We start from the raw sequence: 20,150 nt of genomic DNA on the forward strand, positions 1-20,150 counted from the left end.
TAAAAAATTTAAAAGATGGCAACATAGTCCCCTAAAATATACTAGGTAACTATCCAGTACTTTGAGACAAACCCACAGAATTATTGCAAGTTATTTGAGAAATAAAGTATGCTTTATGTTAAAGGAATGTCTACTCTCCAAAGAACATTAGAATATATTAACTAATTTGTGCGTGCGTGTGTGTGTGTGTGTGTGTGTGTGTGTGTTGATTTCAGAGAGAGGAAGGAAGAGGGAGAGAGAGGAACATCGACTGGCTGCCTCCTGCACACCCCGTACGGAGATTGAGCCCGCAGTCCGGGCATGTGCCCTGATCAGGAATTGAACTGGTGGCCTCCTGGTGCATGGGACAATGCTCAACCAACTGAGCCACAGTGGCTGGCCTTAACTAATTCTTTTTGAAATTGAGAATTAAAGCGTAAATGTTTCTTGTGAGCAAGACAAATTATGAACTATATGCACTCAAAGGGACCTTAGAGATCACCTAGTCCAGGCTTCTTTCAAAGACAGAAATCATCCGAATTTTCCTAAAGATATATCACCCACTCTTAATCTATGGGATAAATCACTCTGTATTCATTTTCTGATGGTTTAAAATTATGCATGACTCATTATTCTGAAAACTAGTAAATAAGTGGAAAGGATCAACAATTTATCTTGGCTTTTCTGTTCTAACTGTAATTCAAGGTAACAAAAATAGCTGATATGGGAAAGTTCTTTGTTGAATAATTCCAGCTAATAATGAAGAAGGGAAGGAATAATAGGAAAAATCAGCATATCACAATCATAATGAAATAATGGATCTAGGAAATAATTATCAATGACCACTAAAATCATTAAGTAAAAAACTGATGGGGAACTTTATAATGGATAAATCAAGCTGACTTCATTGACCAATTTTAATATCAGAAAAAAAACAACCAAGCACTATATGCCTCCTAACTAGTGCACATATGAAGTACATAGTACCACCTACATAGAATATTTTAAGAAAAAGAAAAAAAAACAAAAAAAACCTGACCAACCCTCTAGATCTAGCTACCAAGTTACAGGAAATACAGAGTTCAGGTGAACATGTTAAATGAAACCATGAGGATAAATTTAGCAAAATCCAGTATATGGTAAATTCTACCTGACAAACAACCGAGTTACTTCAACTAGTAAATCTGAAAGAAAAGTGAGAATCTATAGGTTCAAAGAGATTTTTTAAAAAACAACATACAATTAATTACAATGTGTAGAACTTGTACAGATTCTTAATTTCAACAAATCAACTGTTAAAATGTTGTGAGGCAATCAGGAATATCTGAACCCTGGCTGCATATTTGGCGGTATTAGGAATTATTAAATATTTTAGGTGTGATAGTGGTATTGTGGCTATGTTTTTCAGAAATCCTTATAGAGATTCATAAGTAAGCATTCATAATTTAAATATTATGAGTTCTGGAGTTTGTTTCAAAGTAACATGGGGTAGAGGGGGAAAGAAGTGAATGAGAGGGAGAATAGTAGAAACAAGATTGACCCTGTTTTGACAACTGTTGAATCTGGGTAATGGGTGAGAATTTAACACGTTATTTCCTTTGCTGTTGAATATTTTGAAATTTGCATTATAAACTTCTAAACATTATTTTTTTTAATGTTTGTTTATCGATTTTAGAGAGAAAGAAGAAGGGAGAGAGTGAGAAAGAAACACGGGCCTGTTATTCCACCCATTTATGCGCCTATCAGTTGACTCCTTTATGTGCCCCCATCCAGGATCAAACCTGCAATCTTGGCACATCAGGACAATGCTCCAACCAACCAGGGCTCAGACATTATTTTTAAGAGACTGAGGTAGCTACATGTTTACTGAAACTCAATTGCTACTGATACATACTACATTGAAATATCCAGATATTTTTTATTATTTTTTATTATGGTACAATATACATAGTATAAAATTTACCATTTTAATCATTTTTAAGTGTACAGTTCAGTGGCATTAAGTACATTGACATGCTATACAGTCGTTACCGCTATCCACTTCTAGAACTTTTGCGGCAATCCAAACAGAAACTCTGTAGACATTCAGCAATAACTCTTCTTTTCCCCTCCCCTCAGCCCCTGGTAGCTTCTACTTTCTGTCTCTGTGAATTTGCCTATTCTAAGTACACCATGTAAGTAAGATCATACAATATTTATCTTTTAGTATCTGGCTTATTTCACTTAGCATAATGTTTTCAAGGTTCATCCATGTATCAAAATTTTATTCCTTGTTAAGGCTGAATAATATTCCATTGTATGTATATGCCACATTTTACTTATCCACTCATTTGTTGATAGACATTTATGCTGTTTCCACCTTTTGGCTATGTGAATAATGCTGCTATGAATGTGGGTGTAAAAGTATGTGTTTGAGTTCCTGCTTTTAATTCTTTTGAGTATATACCTAGAAGTGCAATTGCTGGATCATATGGTAATTCTACGTTTAACTTTTTGAGGAACCCAACAAAGCTAGATTATTTACATTCCCACCTGGAATGCACAGGGGTTCCAATTTCTCTACAACTTTACCAACAGTTGTTACTTTCCTTTTTTCTTTTATAACAGCCATTCTACTGGGCGTCAAGTGGTTTTAATTTGCATTTCCCTAATGACTAGTGATGTGCATATTTTCATGTGCTTATTGATCACATGTTTGTCTTGTTTGGAGAAAGATTTATTCAATTCCTTTGTCCAGTTTTTAATTGGGTTGTTGGGCTTTTTGTGTTTAGTTGTAGGAGGTCTTTACATATTCTAGGTATTAATTCCTTATCAGATATATGATTTGTAAATATCTTTTCCCATTCTGTGGGTTGTCTTTTCACTTTCTTGATAGTGTCCTTTGATGCACAAAATTTTTAATGTTGGTGAAGTTCAGTTTATCTATTTTTTGTTGCTGTTGCCTGTACTTTTGGTGTCATAGCCAAGAAATTATCGCCAAACCCAATGTCATGAAGACTTTCCCCTGTGTTTTTTCCAAAGAGTTATATAGTTTCAGATTTTACATTTAGGCCTTTGATCCATTTTGAGTTAATTTTTGTATATGGTATAAGGGTCCAAATATTTTGCATGTAGATACCCTATTTTCCCAGCACTATTTATTGAAAGGAAGATATATGTTTTTATTTAAGAAAATTAAAAACCATAGCTATATAGTTCTATGTAAAAACATAGTGAAAGATCTGGAAATATACACACGACACTGTTAATAGTGATTACTTCTGGAAAGAAACACAATATGTGGAAGGAGAATATACAAGAGCTACACCTTTTGCTCTATATAATTTTGTAGTGTTTAGATTACTTATAAGTGCATATGCATACATAACATAATTTTTAAAAGATAGTTGTGGTGTATTTTTTTCTGTTTATTTTTGAGATAAGTTTGGTTGGATGTCAAAGCATGGAATGAGTAGGCCAAAGGTCAATATTTTGGCAGGCTAGAGGTCCAAATTCAATAAAAACTCTGAAGCAGGAAAACTGTACCGTGGGAACAAATTAGCAGATCTCAAGGGTAATGCCATTTGTCCAGATAATCTGGCAGCAGCAATAGCAAATAGAGACAGTTAAGAAGACTTGGTCCTAATTCTTAACCTTCCACCTACCCCCTTGACTTATTTTATTTTTAAACTTCAGATGTATTTGGATAGCATATGTTTTGCTGATATATGTAAGAGATAACTGAAGACTCAGCAGTCCCTGTGAGCTTTGCCAGAGCAAAGCAGCCAGAGTTACAAAGAGTCTCTTACGCAGTGGTTGTTTGAAGGATAGATAGTGGGCCATTTTGGCCAGACCAGAGGGATTTAATAGCAGAGTAGTAAGGAGGCAGGGGAAGAAAAGGCTTTTAATTTTACATTAGTAGGTATACATTTTATTTTAAAGATTTCACCAGATTAGAAAGCAGTTTCACAATTGTATATAATAAATACATAAAACTCTTGTTGAACAAATAAATGAATGACATGAATTGGAAGGAGAAAAGAGAAAGAGACAAATAGATTAATGAGATTAAACAAATACTAGTAAGATATTGGACTAAATAGAGTTGTTTCACTGAGGGAAGAAAAAAAATAGAAATGCTTCTAGACTTATTGCCCAGTGTCACCTGGATACGTCCTCTGAATAATCAAGAAATATTAATCCAGACGCCTATGACTGTTACCCTCCAGTAAGTGACCAGTAAAACTCATTCATCATTGAACTGACACTGCCTCACATTGCCTGGCCCTCACTCTATTCCCTTTTAGGCCAACACCCTATCATTGATGACTCTCCTCTAACTGCCCTCTTCCTGCAGGGTTTCCTACCCTAAGACCAACTTGGAGGCAAGTGTGGTGCAGAAAGTGTTCTCTTGCTTTATGTTCAAGAGCATTTCAGCAGCACTATCATACGTCAGCTTCCTATACCTGCCTGCCTAGAGATAACAATCTTCTGATAACTGTTATCCAGTTTCTTGAGTAACTGTTTTTTTCCCTGTCATCTCAAATTTTGGGTACCCAGGGTGGGCCTGGTCCTATGACCTAGTCAGCTGGCTAGCACACCTATTATGTGTTGGAGACCATGCCATCATTTGTCAGCGTACATTCCTGTTACTTATCCCCCTGGCCTTGCACTAAACTAAGATCCAAATGAATGATTGGAACCTCAGCTGCCTGAACTCCAAAATCAAGGCCCTATCCCCTCTCCCTGATTTGTACTTCTAGATGAATGACCTATACTTGACATCGGACAAGAGTTTGACTACTGTGTTGGTTTCCTACTGCTGCTGTAACAAGTTACCAATTGGACGACTTAAAAAAATACAATTTTATTATTTTACAATTTTGGAGGACCATACTCTGAAAGGTTTCACTGGGCTGAAATCAAGGTATTGGCAGAGCGACATTCCTTCTGGAGGCACTAGGAAAGAATCCATTACCTTGACATTCCAGATTCTGGAGAATGCCCGAATTCCTTAGCTGGTGGCCTCCTTCCATATCTTCAAATCCAGTAACAGCCAGTCGAGTCTTCCTTAGGCTGCGTCACTCTGACTCTATTTCCAACATCACATCTCCTTCCCTGACTCTGACCCTCCAGCCTCCCTCTTTCACTTATAGGGACACTCGTGATTAAATTGTGCTCACCCAGAAAATCCAGGATAATCTCTTCTCTCAAAATATTTAACTTAATCACATCGGCAAAGTTCCTTTTACCATGTAAGGTAACATTTGCAGGTTCTGGGCATTAAGACACGGACATCATTGGAGACGGGCATCATTCTGCCTACTAAGAGTACCTCTGAAACTCATCTGAAGAAGTCACTGCCTTTCTATACGGAACTGAGCTATCACTTCAGGCCCTAAGCTTAACCTGAATTCCTCATACCTGCCCCCTCCTCCTTTCAGTTTATTCCCCAGAGCTCTCAGCATACTATGTAATCAAATGAGGTTAACTGATGCTGGTCAGATATAAGATTGATGTTGTAAAAAACATTAATGGGCTGTTTTGAGCCAAGAAGTTGAAAGTTAGTGAAGAAATGAAGTGGGGGAAGGAATTTGATTAAAGTTAACTCTTGAGATATTAAAATTGTTAAGATCTTTTAAAAAGATTTATATATAATTTGCCATAGTCTAGTAAGTTTTCAGAATGATTTTTTTGAAAATGCTGTCCCATTTATTGAAAATACAATATTGTTGTATATTAATGTAACTTCTCTTAGCCAGAGGCCATGGATGAGCAGACCAGAGAGAGGAAGATCTGACCTCTAAATCTTTACCCCTAAAAGGTGAGGTTCTGGCACTCTCAAACTAGGCAATGGTGGGGTAAGAAGTGAGCAAAACCACAGAAAAGCATGTCCTAGCTCATGGTATATCAGTTTTACTGAAGAGTAATGAAGGGGAGAATTAAGTAATTTAATTGGTGATTTAAAGCATTTTAAATTATATCAATCTCTAAAATAGATATAAATATTGTGTGATTTTTTAAAGATAAAATAGAACAGAGACCTGTTTCACTGGTCCTTTAAGGCTGTAATTTCATGGGGGATTGGTTTGTGCTTCTCTGCTGGTAGTTCTCTGGTAGAACAAGTTGAGGGGACTCCCTTAAATGGTCAAGCAAGGCAGATGGAATCTGGCCAAAGAACAACCTGGAACAACTGACAGAATTTGCAATTAAATAACATGTGGCTGCCATGAACATATGGCCATTCTCCTGAAATGACTGTCCATTCCTGTAAGACGGTACAACACTGAGCAGAACCATGGGCCGGATAAAACAAGTGCTTTTCCATGTGTGGCTCTCCAAACTGGAATGTTCCCATCACGAAGGAATGCGACCCACTAAATTAAAGCTTTTGTCTACTATAAACTTTGTTTTCCTTTCCTGTAGCCACTGATCATGAGTTTTTGTCTGACCATATTTTCTACTTCAAGTTCAAATACAAGTTTTTACATTTAAAAGTTGCACATTTTGCCTATGTTCTCCTCTGGTTCTAATCAAGAAAGGCAAGTTCTCTATAATCCTTGAGGCTTAAATGAACCTGAGACTTGCACTTACAGACCCCATTTTGGCTCCTTCAGCACCTCTGAAACCCACACTTTCCTTAAAAAATACTAGATAGCCAGCCATCACCACTTTAATCAGTTTCCCTGGCTTGGGGACATGGCATAGGAAATTAGTCTCAGTATCAAAGTTCATAGTTCAGGAATTCTCAGCAAAGCAAGATGGGTAAGGAAAAGTCTAGTACTATGTCTGAACAAACTACATAATGGAATAATTGACTAAAATCAATTTAAGAGGTGTAAGAGGTGGCCAAGGAAAGAGTGATTGTGCTGTGTAACCATGCCATTCCTCCATAAAGTCACGATAATCCAAAAGTGGACAGAAAATAAAGCATACTTAGCATGATGTATTTATACCATGTGGAAAACCTATAATTCCCCAAATTGATATAAGACCCTCATATATCACATGGCACTGGGACTCGGAATATGACCCTTAAAGACTTCACTGGTCTAGAGTGGCAGAAAAATTTGATAAACAGGAGTCCTCTCAAATATTTTATTAGCATTGTAAAATTTCTTATTTCTTAACATAAATGGAATATCTGGGTCCACTGAATATGGATGGATTTAATTTATTGAAGGAGAATAAGGACTTGTAACTGATTGTCTTTAAAAATAAGTGAAATTGATATAACACCTTCCTATCACATACAAGAAACTCCAGACAATATGTAGATAAGAAGATACACACACATGCACACACACACATGTGCGCAATGCTTTAAATGCCATAGATAGAGTTTGAATATAACTGGAAAAGTACTGGGTAGGGTTATTGCCTAAAAGTATGCCCAAGCCCATCACCAGGAACCAAGAAATTCAACGTTTAAGAATGACTCCTGTGGTTTAGTTAATGCAAGCACCATAGGGAGATAATGTAATAAATTTTATCAATTATGTGAATTATTAAAACTTTTCCAATACATTGTTTTTTAAATTTTTAAAGTAATTCATGTGTATGATAACATACCAGATGATAGAGGTGTGTAAAGAAAAAGTTAACAGTTCCTCCCTTCCTTCTCCAACTCTATTGCTCAAAAATTCATTGAGTGCCTATTAATGGGCCAAGCATGTTCTAGACTATGTGGATACATCAATGAACAAAACAAAGTTCCTGCCTTCATGGACTTATAGTCTAATGTGAGAGCTAAACAAACAAACAATAAATAATTCCAGGTAGCGACAAGTGCTATGAAGAAATATAAAGATGTATAATCAAACAAATAAAAAAAAAAGCTTCCTTTGGTTCTCTAAGTTTGAATTTTGCAATACTAGAAAGAAAAAGACATTCTAGAGGTCACTCTAATTTGTCCAAATTGACTAAAATCTAAGTTAAAAGAGAAGAACAATATAGTTATTACAAATTACTTTGTACATACTAAGCCCTCTATTATTATTGAACAAAAATGTATTGAATGACTATTATGTTTAACATTCTATGTAATGTGCTACAGAAGAATTAAATATAAATTAGAACTGCCCTTGAAAATCTTGCCAGCTGTGTCAGTGACTTCTCAGCGACAAATCCATCCTTCTCTGCCTTGCTTGGTTATTGTAGAGCTGAACCCTGCAGGCATTTCTGCTTTGACAACCAGCAAAATATTAGACTTTGCCAATAGAGGGCGATGGAAAGACACTGTTAGTCTAGAGGCCGAGGAGAAGGACTTTTCCTTTCGCTTATACTGTTTTTCACGTGGGCAAGTTGATTGGTGTGCAAATAACTGCTTCTGTTAGCCTCAGCAGGGCTCATGGTTCACTTGTGGCCCCTACTGGTGGACTGTACATTCCTATGGCAGCCATGCCCTCTCTAAGTCTCAAAGTTCTTCCTTGCTGTTCACCCTTCCTTAGCCAAGGGTAGAAACTACTCCCACAGTTGCTATTTCTGTATCATAGAGTACACTCTACCCTTCTTACATAGTTATAGACACCTTTTACTGGTTAACATTCTTTATGTTAAGTTTTCCTTGTTCAAATTGCTAATATGTCTGTCTCCTGACTGGTCTCTAGCAGATATACCAGGGAATACCGGGGGAAAGACAGGTGTAAGTTCATATAAATTCTGCAGGAGAAAGCCATTTCTGCTGTAATTACAGCCCAAATACGAAACAGCTTCAGAGGCATAGATCTATAAAATTATATACTGGTTTGGGTTGCATTCAGCTGCATATAACAGAAAACTGACTTTAGTGGCTTTACCAAATAGAGATTTATTTTCTTGTGTAACATAAAGTCCATAAATAGGCAGTCAAGAGCTAGCTATAGCTATTGACCAAAAAATTAAGAACTCAGGCTCCTTTTAGTGTCCAGTTTCTCTCTCCTTCATGTGTGGCTTCTGTACTCATGGCTGCAAGATTGCTGCTTCACCTCCAGATGCTGGGTCCAAATTCCAGGCAGGGAAAAGAAAAGGAAAAGGAATAAAGAAATGAGCCAACTGAATCTACCCCCTTCGAAGCAACTTAAGGAACAATGCCAAGTAGCTTCAGCTCACCTGTCATTGACCATTTCTGACCGTAAGGCAACCTGAGTAGCTCAGTACTTTTTAAGCTGTGAACAGGGAGAGAGAATGATGTTGGATAGGCAACTGAGTCTGCCATGAATTCATTGAAAGATGAGCCCGGCCAGGCATGGCTCAGCGGTTGAGCATCAGCCATGATCCAGGAGATCATGGTTCGATTCCCGGTCAGGGCACATGCCCAGGTTTCGGGCTCGATCCCCAGTAGGGGGCATGCAGCAGGCAGCTGATCAATGACAACTCTCTCATCAGTGATGTTTCTCTCTCTCTCTCTGAAATCAATAAAGATATATTTTTTAAAAAAAAGAAAGAAAAATGAGTAAATTATTTTTGAGATGGGCAAGAGTCCACAGAGGGCCTTGATCTCATAGCCATACACTTATTCATTTTCCTGTTATGTAAGTAGTTTTTCAATATTAATTATCAACCATGAAATAAACATTTTCTCAATAACTAGCACATCTTACCAGAAAAATGATGGAATAATATTCATTTGTTAGTATATTGTTTTCATGTAACTCTTTATATAAATTTTAGCCAAGACCCTCTGGCCCTATGAGAGGATATGGAAAGATACATATACTTTTAATTCCCTACTGAATTATTTGGAATTCATTCAGTAAATATTCTATCCCAGCAGAATTTGGACAGGGCTCACTTCTGCTCCATGCCGTGTTGACTGGGAAGGCTTCACTGAAGCTAGAGAACGTAAGAGGCCCTCTTGCACATGTCAGGGTAGTTTAATTCTCTTTCATGAGGCTTTCTTCTGTACATGTGGTTTCTTAGCATTTAGATGTCTAACCCATGTTTCTTAATATGGTGGCTGATTTCTAAGAAAGAGAGAATGTAAGCTATGGGACCTCTTAAGGCCTAGTCCAGAAGCCACAAGTTCCTACTTCCAATATACTGTATTCTCTTGGTCAAGGCAAGTCACAGGGTCAGCCCAGATTTAACAAGGGAAACAGACTCCGCTGCTTGATGAGTGAATGCAGAGGGTCTTGCAGGATAGGAGAGATGGCTGCAGCTATATTGGAAATGATTTTTCATACTTCTCTTTACCTCCCCATTCCTTTCCTCCCCATGCCATCATCAGCCAGGCTTATCAGATACTACAAGTTATGTCTCATAACGTATCTCCACAGTCTAAGGAAAAAATACAGAGAGGATTAAATACTTCACAAAAAGTTCTCGGAAAGTACCTTTTTTAATTCAAACTTCCTCAGTGCAAATATACACCCCCTATCAACATGGGTTGGTGTCACTCAAGATCCACTTCCCTCCTTCTATCAGTGTAAATCTTAGGATGCAAAACCCAGCAAAGTCTGAGTAAATTGGTCTAGAAAGCACCTTGGACACATGGCCATGGTCAGAGCCCTCATTGTCTGGGCTGCACTTCAGAAGCCCAAGTCCAGTTTCTGAGCCTCCAGCCTGTGTGAGGTGGATATGCTTTTGCATTCTTTAAAGTCTTTCTTCTTCCAGAAGATAATTATTGGATCCATTCTCTCTTTCTCTCTCTGTGTTACACACACACATACATACACACACATACACACACACCATTCTCAAAGATACAGCATCTGTTCTTTGAACACCTAATATTCTTCATAAATATTTAAACCCTGATAGAACCTACAAAGGACCTATTCTCTCCTCTTTTAGGTCAGTTCATCCGTTTATTGACATGTTGACAGCGCAGGGCCTGAACTTAGACTTCACCTCTTTCTGCCACAGGCCTCTGTCCGTATGTACCCTGAAGTAATCCTGTTAGGAATCCTTGCTTGTCTCGTGCCTCCTCCTCAACAGTTACTACTACTGATTTATGGCTGAACGAACAGGAACTTCCCTTAATCTATCTCCATACGCAAATCCATTTAGAATAATTTTTCCCTTAAGAGGATCTATTATTAAAGTATAAAACATATGATGATTAGTTTTATGTATCAGTTTGGCTGGCCAAGGGGTGCCCAGATTAAACATGACTTCTGGGCGTATCAGTGAACATGTTTCTGGATGAGATTAGCATTTGAATCTGTGGACTCAGTAAAGTAGAAGTTCAGTAAAAGCTGTTTTCTGAGACATTTCTGTTGGCATTTGAAGAAGATGATTTGTCCAAAGTTAGCAAAAACCAATGTTAAAGTTGGGTAGGTTTTGAAAATATTCAGACTTTCTTTAGTCCCAGGCCTTCATGAAATACAATACAATCCCTTAATTCTTCCAATCTAGAGCTGGAAGAAAAACTGACCTCTCTCACTTTACCAACGGCCAACTTTGTGCCCCAGAGCGCAAAACCCTTAGGCTGCTCATCTGCTCATTCCTTTGTCCCAGTACTTCTAGGCCAGGTCCTCTTTCGTCCAAAGAGCTAACCATCCCTCTGGAATCCTGTTCCAAATTCCTTTAAAGAAACGTATTCACTTTGCTGGGGACCCTAATCTGTCCTGTCGAGTAGTGAATAAACCCATTTCCCAGCACACAAAGTCCTCCCTCGCAGAGAATGGCCAGGAAGGGGACCCTCTACTGAGAGCAACTGATAAGAGGCCAAATCTCACAAGGTGTCAACTGAAAGAAAAGCGGCCTTTCCTCCAGCGGTTTAGACCAAAACCTGTTCATGTCTCTCCGCCAGGGCTGATTTTCAACCTCTTTTTGCCTCTGCTCTACCGCCCACGGTCTACCAGCCAGCCCATCAGCGGGCGGCTGTCAGTGTCCTTCCCAACGACTACCAATAAAGTTGTTACAAAGTGACCTTGAGCGCCTTCCCGACTGCACCCGATTCCCCGCCTTCTCCATCCGGGTGCCGCGGCGGGGATAAGAGCCGGCCCGCGCCTGCGCGCCCAGCCCCACTCGTTCGACCTCTGCCGCCGCCGCCGCCGCCACCTCCTGGGAAGGTAAGCCGAGGGCGCGGGCGCGGGGCCTCCCCGGGCGGAGCGGCGCCCACGGGGACCCATTCATTCTGCCGGCGCCTCCCTGGGCGCGGCGCCCGAGCCGGCGGCGTGCACGGGGGCCCGCGGGACCTGGCGGGGAGTCCAGGCCCTCGGAGGGCACTTGACCTTAAGCCTCTTTTCCTCCGCAGAAAGCGGGAGCGGAGCCCACGTCGCCTGCCACCAAGTCCTCCAGCCGCGCCGCCCCAGGAGTGTAAGATGTTCGCCTGCGCCAAGCTCGCCTGCACCCCCGCTCTGGTGCGTAGCCCAGCTGGGCCGGGGCTCGACCTGTCGGCCTGCAGCGGCCACGTTGTTGAGTGGGCGGCGCACACCGGCCTCTCGGGGCATCTCCCCTCACCCCCTAACCCCGTGTCTTTCCCTCCCGATCCTGGCGCGCCCCGTTCTGCTCCTTCCTCCACCAGGGCGATGGAGGGCGGCCGAGGCCTAGCTGTCAGGCCCGGAGCGGTGTAGGTCAAGCCCTCCTTGCTCCCGGCCCGGAGCGGCCCCCTCCCCCACTCCCTCGGTCACGCTGGCGGGTTGGGGTGGAGGCTAAGGTTGGGGTGCTGTGAGCAGGGGAGGGGGCCGCTGAGGCCTAGTTCACCGCAGCAGAGCTCTCTGTTGCCTGTCTGTAGGTCAAACTCGCTGCTGCAGAGGGAGGGACTTTGCCTCGCCCTGCGTGGGTGGAGGAAGGTGGCGGAGCAGCCTAAAGCTGTCTTCCTGCCTCTAGAATGTTACTTCCATAACCGTTTTAGAGGCTTTAGGTGAAGAGAAGATATGGGAGATTTGTCTTAGAGAATTAGATCTTGGTTCCGAAGGAATTTTCTGTGACCTTAGTTTAGTGGACACTCAAGGACAGGCAGAGCATGGACTGGAATATGTCCTTATGGTCAGAGTATTTCACCGATTATTCTTACTCTGATGTAGAATTGCTTCAACTGCTTTTTAATTTTATGATTAACAGACATGTTGGAATGTCTTGGAAATGGTGGGAGCTCATATTAACTAATGGGCTATTTTAAATAAGAAGCTTATTTTCTCCTAATAAACTCACTTGTTGATCCCCTTGAACTTACCAAAGAATGTGCGGTGTTTATTGCTGTTCTTATGATCTGAATTGTGACACTACAGTAATTGAAATTTTAAAAGCAATACTTTTTTTTTTAAGCTAGTTCTTAGAAGTTTTGTACAGTATATTACAAATAGCTTATGAGGCAAGTTTTAAAAACTATTAAAGTTGCTTCATGTATTTAAAATGACCAAACAGCCAAGATAAGTGTCAATACAGAAAAGTCATGAACTTTGACTCATTTATGCTGCTTGCTTTCTTAGAACTCATGGTGCAAGAAGGGTCATTGAAGTCTTATCTATATCCTTACTTATTACGTGATATTTTCTTTCATTAATAGATCCGAGCTGGGTCCAGACTTGCATACAGACCAATTTCTGCATCAGTGTTATCTCGACCAGAAGCTAGGACTGGAGAGGTAATAGTTGTAATAATAGAAATTAAGTGACACTCCTAAGTATGTCTTATGGTTTTAATTAAAGTGAAGGGGGGGAAAAACTCATGAATGAATGGTTTGAAGGCAATCCTTTCCACATTTTATAAAATGTGCAGAAGATAAGCCTATAAAGTAAACTTCTGTATCCAAAACTTACCCACCTGATTTGGCTAAGAAATATACTTATGTATATTTAAGTATATAGGCTTGTGTTGCCTCTATTTAAAATTATAATAGCTGCAGTTATTGAAAAACTTACTCTTTTAAAAGCATATGCATGTACATTGTTTCTAAATTTTCAACTTTATAGGGTATAAATATTGTTATCCCTATTGTACAAGATTGGAATTATTTTAAGCCCTTGATTTTTCTATTGTGCCATACCACCTCCTATTCAAACTTGGCTACAAAATAGAAAACTAGTTATCATTTTGACAGTATAGTAATTAAAATAGCTAACTGTGATTACTGATTGACCTTTGCCTTTATTTCCTGTTCTCTAGGGCTCTACAGTATTTAATGGGGCCCAGAATGGTGTGCCTCAGCTAATCCAAAGGGAGTTTCAGACCAGTGCAATCAGCAGAGACATTGATACTGCTGCCAAATTTATTGGTGCAGGTGCTGCAACAGTAGGAGTGGCTGGTTCTGGTGCTGGTATTGGAACAGTCTTTGGCAGCCTTATCATTGGTTATGCCAGGTAATTTCCATGGCCAAATAAGGGTATGCTTGAAATAGTTGGAAACTTAGAAAATTTAGTGAAATAATAATAGCTACTTTGTATTAAGTGCCTACCCTGTGTCTTGCATTCTATTTTGAGGGCTTTGCACACATCTCACTTTACTCCCCACAACACCCATTGGAGATATACTCCTATTTACCTATGAAGGACTAGCAACACAGGTCTCAATCTCAAAGTCATAGCTAACTCAGTTTGACTTCACAGTCTGCACTCTTAATTGTTAAGCTATACTGGGAATAGAATTAATAGCACATTCTATAAAAGTCAGTTTTCATTTTATTACTAAAGACCTTATTTCTAAACTCTCAGTTCTTAAAAGGTAGAGAACATACTTACACAGGCATAAGAAGAATGTCAGAACCCCCCAAAATGAAGACTAACCATTTATATTGACATACAGAGTCAGCTCTCCCCCTTTTCCTCACAATTAGGATTGAGGAGAAAGGAATGTCAAAGGCAAAGCAAAAGAGATCTAGGCAAATACACTTCCAGTATTTCCCAGTTTACAAAGATCCCCACACTAGTAATCTGATTCTTTAACATTTACCATTGAAATTCAAATATTTCACAGTAACAATTAAATGTGTTTTTCTCTTTTAGAAACCCTTCGCTGAAGCAGCAGCTGTTCTCATATGCTATCCTGGGATTTGCCTTGTCTGAAGCTATGGGTCTCTTTTGTTTGATGGTTGCTTTCTTGATTTTGTTTGCCATGTAATGGAAATTACTGCTTGGAATGTTGGCATTCATATTAATTACGGATGTAATTCTGTGTACTTTACTGTGACTCCGAACACTGTAGTATTGGTGTCGTGGAAATAAGACATTATTTCCAAAGTCATTTCATTAAAGATGAAAACTTTAATTTTTGCTGTGATTTGTACTTACCTAAATTTAGATCATCACAAAGAAGGGACGTGCATTCAGGCAGATGCTGTACAAGTCAGAGGGAATTAACAGCGGTTGCCCCACTGATGAAAAAGATCCTAATGTAATTTTTACGAGAATTCTTTTATCTAGTGTTCTGCACATTGTAAATTATGGGGTTTTTGTTTAATCATTAAAGGAGAAATTTTGAGTGCTTTCAGCTTCTATGAAATATGATTATTTAAACCAAGATAGTTAATTGTTCAAGATACTTTTGTTTTTAAGAGCTAACATGAATTCAATACTTGGAAGCAAGATCATCTTCCAAGAGTAACTTGGCTGATCTTACACAGCTAGATCTAAAAATCATGTCAGCTTTTTAGGATGGGAGTAGGAAGCAATTTTCATTAAGTTTCTAAGCAATTGTGTGTCTATAATGAATCTTATCTGTCTTCTAAGAAGAAACAATCTAGCAGCTAGTTTCTCAAACAAGGCTTTCATTAAAAACCAAAACCGAATTGGCTACATTTTTAAAGCCCAAAGTTGCTAAAGCATTGCTTATCATTGATACTAACATGTTTATAGTAGGAGTCTTGGAGATAATAGTTGATCCAACAGTATTTTGTTTATGATAGTACATGTTGCTTCTTGGTCAAATTTTTTCCTATTAAGAGTAAGAAAGCGGTATTACTATAGAAAGACTGAGTTTTTCCCCTAGTAAATACATTGTACCATTATATAATATGTCATCTCAGTTTCAGGGTTTCCATGAAGGTTAAGATGACAATTATGAAACCTACATTGTACTCCTTTAATGCCCTTTGCCTAATTTGATTTCAGTTGAGTCATCAATTACCAGGGTTTCTCAGAGTACCGTGGGAAGATCACCTCCATCAAAATCACCTAGGATGTCTGTTTAAAATACAAATCCCTAGGTTCTGAACTTACTGAATTGGAATCTTGGGCCATGAGACTCAGTTGTCTGCATTTTTTTAAAAGGTTTCCCAGGTCAATTTTTGTGCACAGAGAATCACTAACTTACATGTATTCATCCTACTGTCTATACAGTGAAATGAGGCTACAAAAAGCTAGAGCTAGAGCTATTACCACTTTTTGATTGGTTAGTCATCTAGTCTGTCATTCCTGGAGACATCACTATTTTTTTTAACAGTACTACTCAGTATTTGAATTCAGCAATGTAAATTAAAAGTACTCTTTGTATGACCCAGGGATTCCAGAACTTAGTATATACCCAAAAGATTTTAAGAAACAAGTATTCAAACAAAACCTTGTATTTGAATGTTCACAGCAGCACTATTCACAATTGCTAAAAGGTAGAAACAACCAGTTGTCTATCAACTGATCAATGGATAAGCAAAATGTATATCCATGTAGTGAAATACTGTTCAGCCATAAAAATGAATGGGGTACTGACTGATACATGCTACAACATGAATGAACCTTGAAAACATGGTAAGTGAAAAATGCCAGACACAAGAGGCTGCATGCTATATGATTCCATTTATATGAAATATCCAGAATAGGCAAATCCATAGAGACAAAGCACATTATCAGGGGCTGGGGAGATGGGAAGAATAGGGAGTGATTGCTTAATGGGTATGGGGATTGCTTTGGGGTAATAAAAACATTTTGGAAGTAGATAGTGGTGATGGTTGAACAACATTGTGAATGTACTAAATGCCACTGAATTGACACACTAAAATCGTTAAAATGGCAAATATATTTTACTACAATTAAAGTACTGTTAACACAAAGTATGTAGTATAAATCATACCAAATTTTTTAATACTAGGAAAATATGTAGATTAACTAGTCCTGTGATCAAGTTGGTTTAAATCAACTTGTGTTTAAAAAAAATGTTCGTAATGCTGGTTTGGTGGTTGGTTGAAGAGGCCTGAAACATTGATTCTGGAACAGGTTTCTGCAAGAGATGCCCCTCGCTGAGGAAATCTGAAAGTGGAATGGAAGTATCTGGGCTGTGGCTGCCTGACTTCATGTTGCTGAGGAAAAAAAAAGACTTTAGAAAGTATAACAGAAGTATAACCACAGCCTACTTTACCTAGAAGGCAAAAAGGACATTAAAAGGGACGACATCCTGGAGTATATCCCTCTACTATATTTTTATGTCCAGTAACAAGTTTCTGAGGTTGAAAGTACTTCACTGGAATACGTCTACTGACAGCAGAAATGTTTATTGTGCACCGTTTTACAGGAAGTACCACTTCCCTTAGTTCATGAGCCTTACAAATATTAATGGCATACGCTTTTCACCAGCTTCTTAGTTTCTGAACAGAGGCCAGTAAGATGTTATTTTCACACAAACATCAAGTGAATTCATGTTGATAAGAGTTTGGTTTTTTAAAAGTCCAACAGATGAGAGCACTGAGAGCGGCAGAGTGCCAGTTTTCCAAGCATACTTTCTATTTGGTATTAAGTTGTTACCTTTCCAAGTTGCAGAAATGCGGTATTTTTAATGCCTTTGGGATTAACTCAGAATAGGTTTGAGTATGAAAGTTATGTTTGAATTACAGAGAAACATGTCATCTAGCCACAAACACTAGGTATGTATGGAAATAACTAAATCTCAGAATGGTTTCAGAAGAGTGACAGTAAGTACTAAGATCTTCAAAATAGGTAGAATTTCCAGTGATGGAATCACATGAAGAAATGTTATTTGTCTACAAATTAAGATAAACCTTAAGAACTGGTGGAATGAAGATAGGCCAGAAGAAAGTGAAATCTTGGCTAGCGGGTAGCATCAGGAAAAGCATGTAAGAAGCAAAGAGCGGTCTGGGTACCAGAGGGAGGTAGTGTGAGATAAGGCTGCAAGGGTAGCCTGGGGCCAAATGATGTAAACTGGCAGGTATAAGAATGGGTTTTATTTGGGTGACTACAACCAGCCTTTGACGGCTTAGAGCTCTGTTTTAAAAAGGTTAATATAAGACCAGTGTATAGGATGGACTAGGGCCAATAACAATCAGTGGTTGCTATAGTAGCTTTGCTGAGGTAATGAGGGCCTAGTCTAGGATGGTGGCAATGTTTTTGTTTTTCGTGGTTTTTTTAAAGTCTACAAGAGTAGCAGTAGATTTGATGTCTAGATCTTGGGAACTAGTTAGGGAAGGAGAGGGAACTAGTTAGGAATTGTAGACAAATGGGAAGTAACATTTGAGAACCAAATAAACTGTACTCAAGTCATTTAACCCTCATGACAACCCTGCAAAATTGGGATTACTTTCCAAGATGCAGAGAAAAAAAATAGGCTCAAAGGGGTTAAACAATTTCCAAGATCATGTAGCCATTAAGTGGCAAAGTCAGGGTCCAGATTTAGATCTTCCTTGATTCCAACGTCCATGCTTTAATTTTTAGTGTGATTATGTTAGGAGTGACAAGGAAAAAGCTGATATGGGGGAAATGATTTTGTTTATAGAATTTTAAATACAAATTTGAAGTATAATCTTACAGAGAGATTCGTGGGTTTGAAAGGAAAGTTATGGTTTATGGCTTGGAGTAGATGTGAATACAAGAAGTACAGACCAGCAGTAAGGACCCAGCTCCAGGTAGATAACATGAGTTTGTAGTGAACCTACAATTTGGTCACATTGATGAGTGGCTAATGTTGGGTAGAAATGAATGTCATTGAAGTTAAGTTTAAGAATTGTAGACAAATGGGAAGTAACATTTGAGAACCAAATAAACTATACTCATGCTTCTGCCATAGTTTTAAGTTCTATTAAGTCATTTTAGCCAATACGGTTTGACGTGGGTGGTAGATGTCTCGGAGAGGAAAAGGTTGAATTGTTGCACTCTGTTCTCTGCAGAGCCTTTTTAAATACATGATTTCTACACCTGAAATAATAAATGAGTTCAATTTTCTACATGCTGTGCATATATTTAGTAATTTCATGGTATAACTACTGATAATATTATGGACTTCAGTCCCAAACACAGAGTCCATCAATAATTTGCCCAATTGTTAATTAGGGGCAATTTTTTTCAGATCTTATGCCATCTTCCTGCCTCAACAAACATGGCTGTTGAATTGTCAGTAGCAAGATTATGCCTTACCTTGCTTTGATGCAGAGATAGTTAATAAGTGGTAGCCAAAACTTAATAGGATTTATAGGGAAATCTTTTTAAAGCTTTTTTTTAAAGATTACATGAGTTTATTATACTTCTCTCTTCCCTCTGCCCATCCCTATCTTCCCTCTCCCCCCACCCCACTGCTCATCACACACACAAGCTCACTCGTACATGTGTTTATAGGCTTTCTGATGATGTGTATAGCATAATATACCAGAGCACTGCTGCTCAAAGTGAGGCCCATGTATCAGCAGCATTGGCATCACCTGGGAACTTGTCAGAACTACAGGTTCTAGAGCCTTACCCCAGAACTGCTGAATCAAAATATGAATTTTAACAAGGATCCCAGGTGATTTGTAAATACAATGAACTTTGAGAAGCACTGTCCAAGAATACTGTAATTTCCAGCATGCCATGACTCAGACTCTTTCAAATAGCTGTCAATTCATTCCCTGGAAAAAATTTCCCCCCTTCCCACTGGAATGTACTGCTAATCCCGTAATTCTTAAAGTGTGGTCTGAAGACTTCTGAGGCTTTCGGGGCTTCAGGAGGTCCTTTTCTACTTACATAGCTGTGAGGCTAGATTTTCATCAGGTTCTTCAACCAAAGCAACACATTGCAACAGATCAAATGCTGAAGAGATGCAAGAATGCAACTATAGACATGCTTCTTTTTATTGAACTTCACTTTATTGCGCTTTACAGATGTTGCATTTTTTACAAAGTGAAGGCAAGACCTTCCACCAGCAAAAAGACTACTACTCACTTTATTGCAATACTTGCTTTATTACAGGGTCTGGAACCAAAACCAAAATATCTCCCAGGTATGCCTGTGTCTATTTCCCTAGGTCACATCCTTTCAGTTATCAATCTGTTTATAATCTAAAGTTGGGTCCAGGCTCCTGGTCAGAATCTATACATCTTCCTCCTGGCTGATGCTAATAATTGATCTCCTCTT

The 20,150-nt window shown here is 38.9% G+C and overlaps 1 protein-coding gene across 1 annotated transcript; it reads left to right on the plus strand.

Moving 5' to 3' along the window:
- The first annotated feature begins 11,837 nt into the window (after nucleotides 1-11,837).
- ATP5MC3 (ATP synthase membrane subunit c locus 3) lies at nucleotides 11,838-15,090 on the plus strand. Its single transcript, XM_081143383.1, has 5 exons — nucleotides 11,838-11,954; nucleotides 12,140-12,245; nucleotides 13,394-13,471; nucleotides 13,993-14,186; nucleotides 14,829-15,090. The coding sequence occupies exons 2-5, from the start codon at nucleotides 12,207-12,209 to the stop codon at nucleotides 14,941-14,943; spliced, it is 426 nt and encodes a 141-aa protein (XP_080999509.1). The 5' UTR covers nucleotides 11,838-11,954; nucleotides 12,140-12,206; the 3' UTR covers nucleotides 14,944-15,090.
- Nucleotides 15,091-20,150: the final 5,060 nt, after the last annotated feature.

Source organism: Miniopterus schreibersii (genome assembly GCF_964146895.1).
Source record: "Miniopterus schreibersii genome assembly, chromosome: 7".
Taxonomy (NCBI): Eukaryota; Metazoa; Chordata; class Mammalia; order Chiroptera; family Miniopteridae; genus Miniopterus; species Miniopterus schreibersii.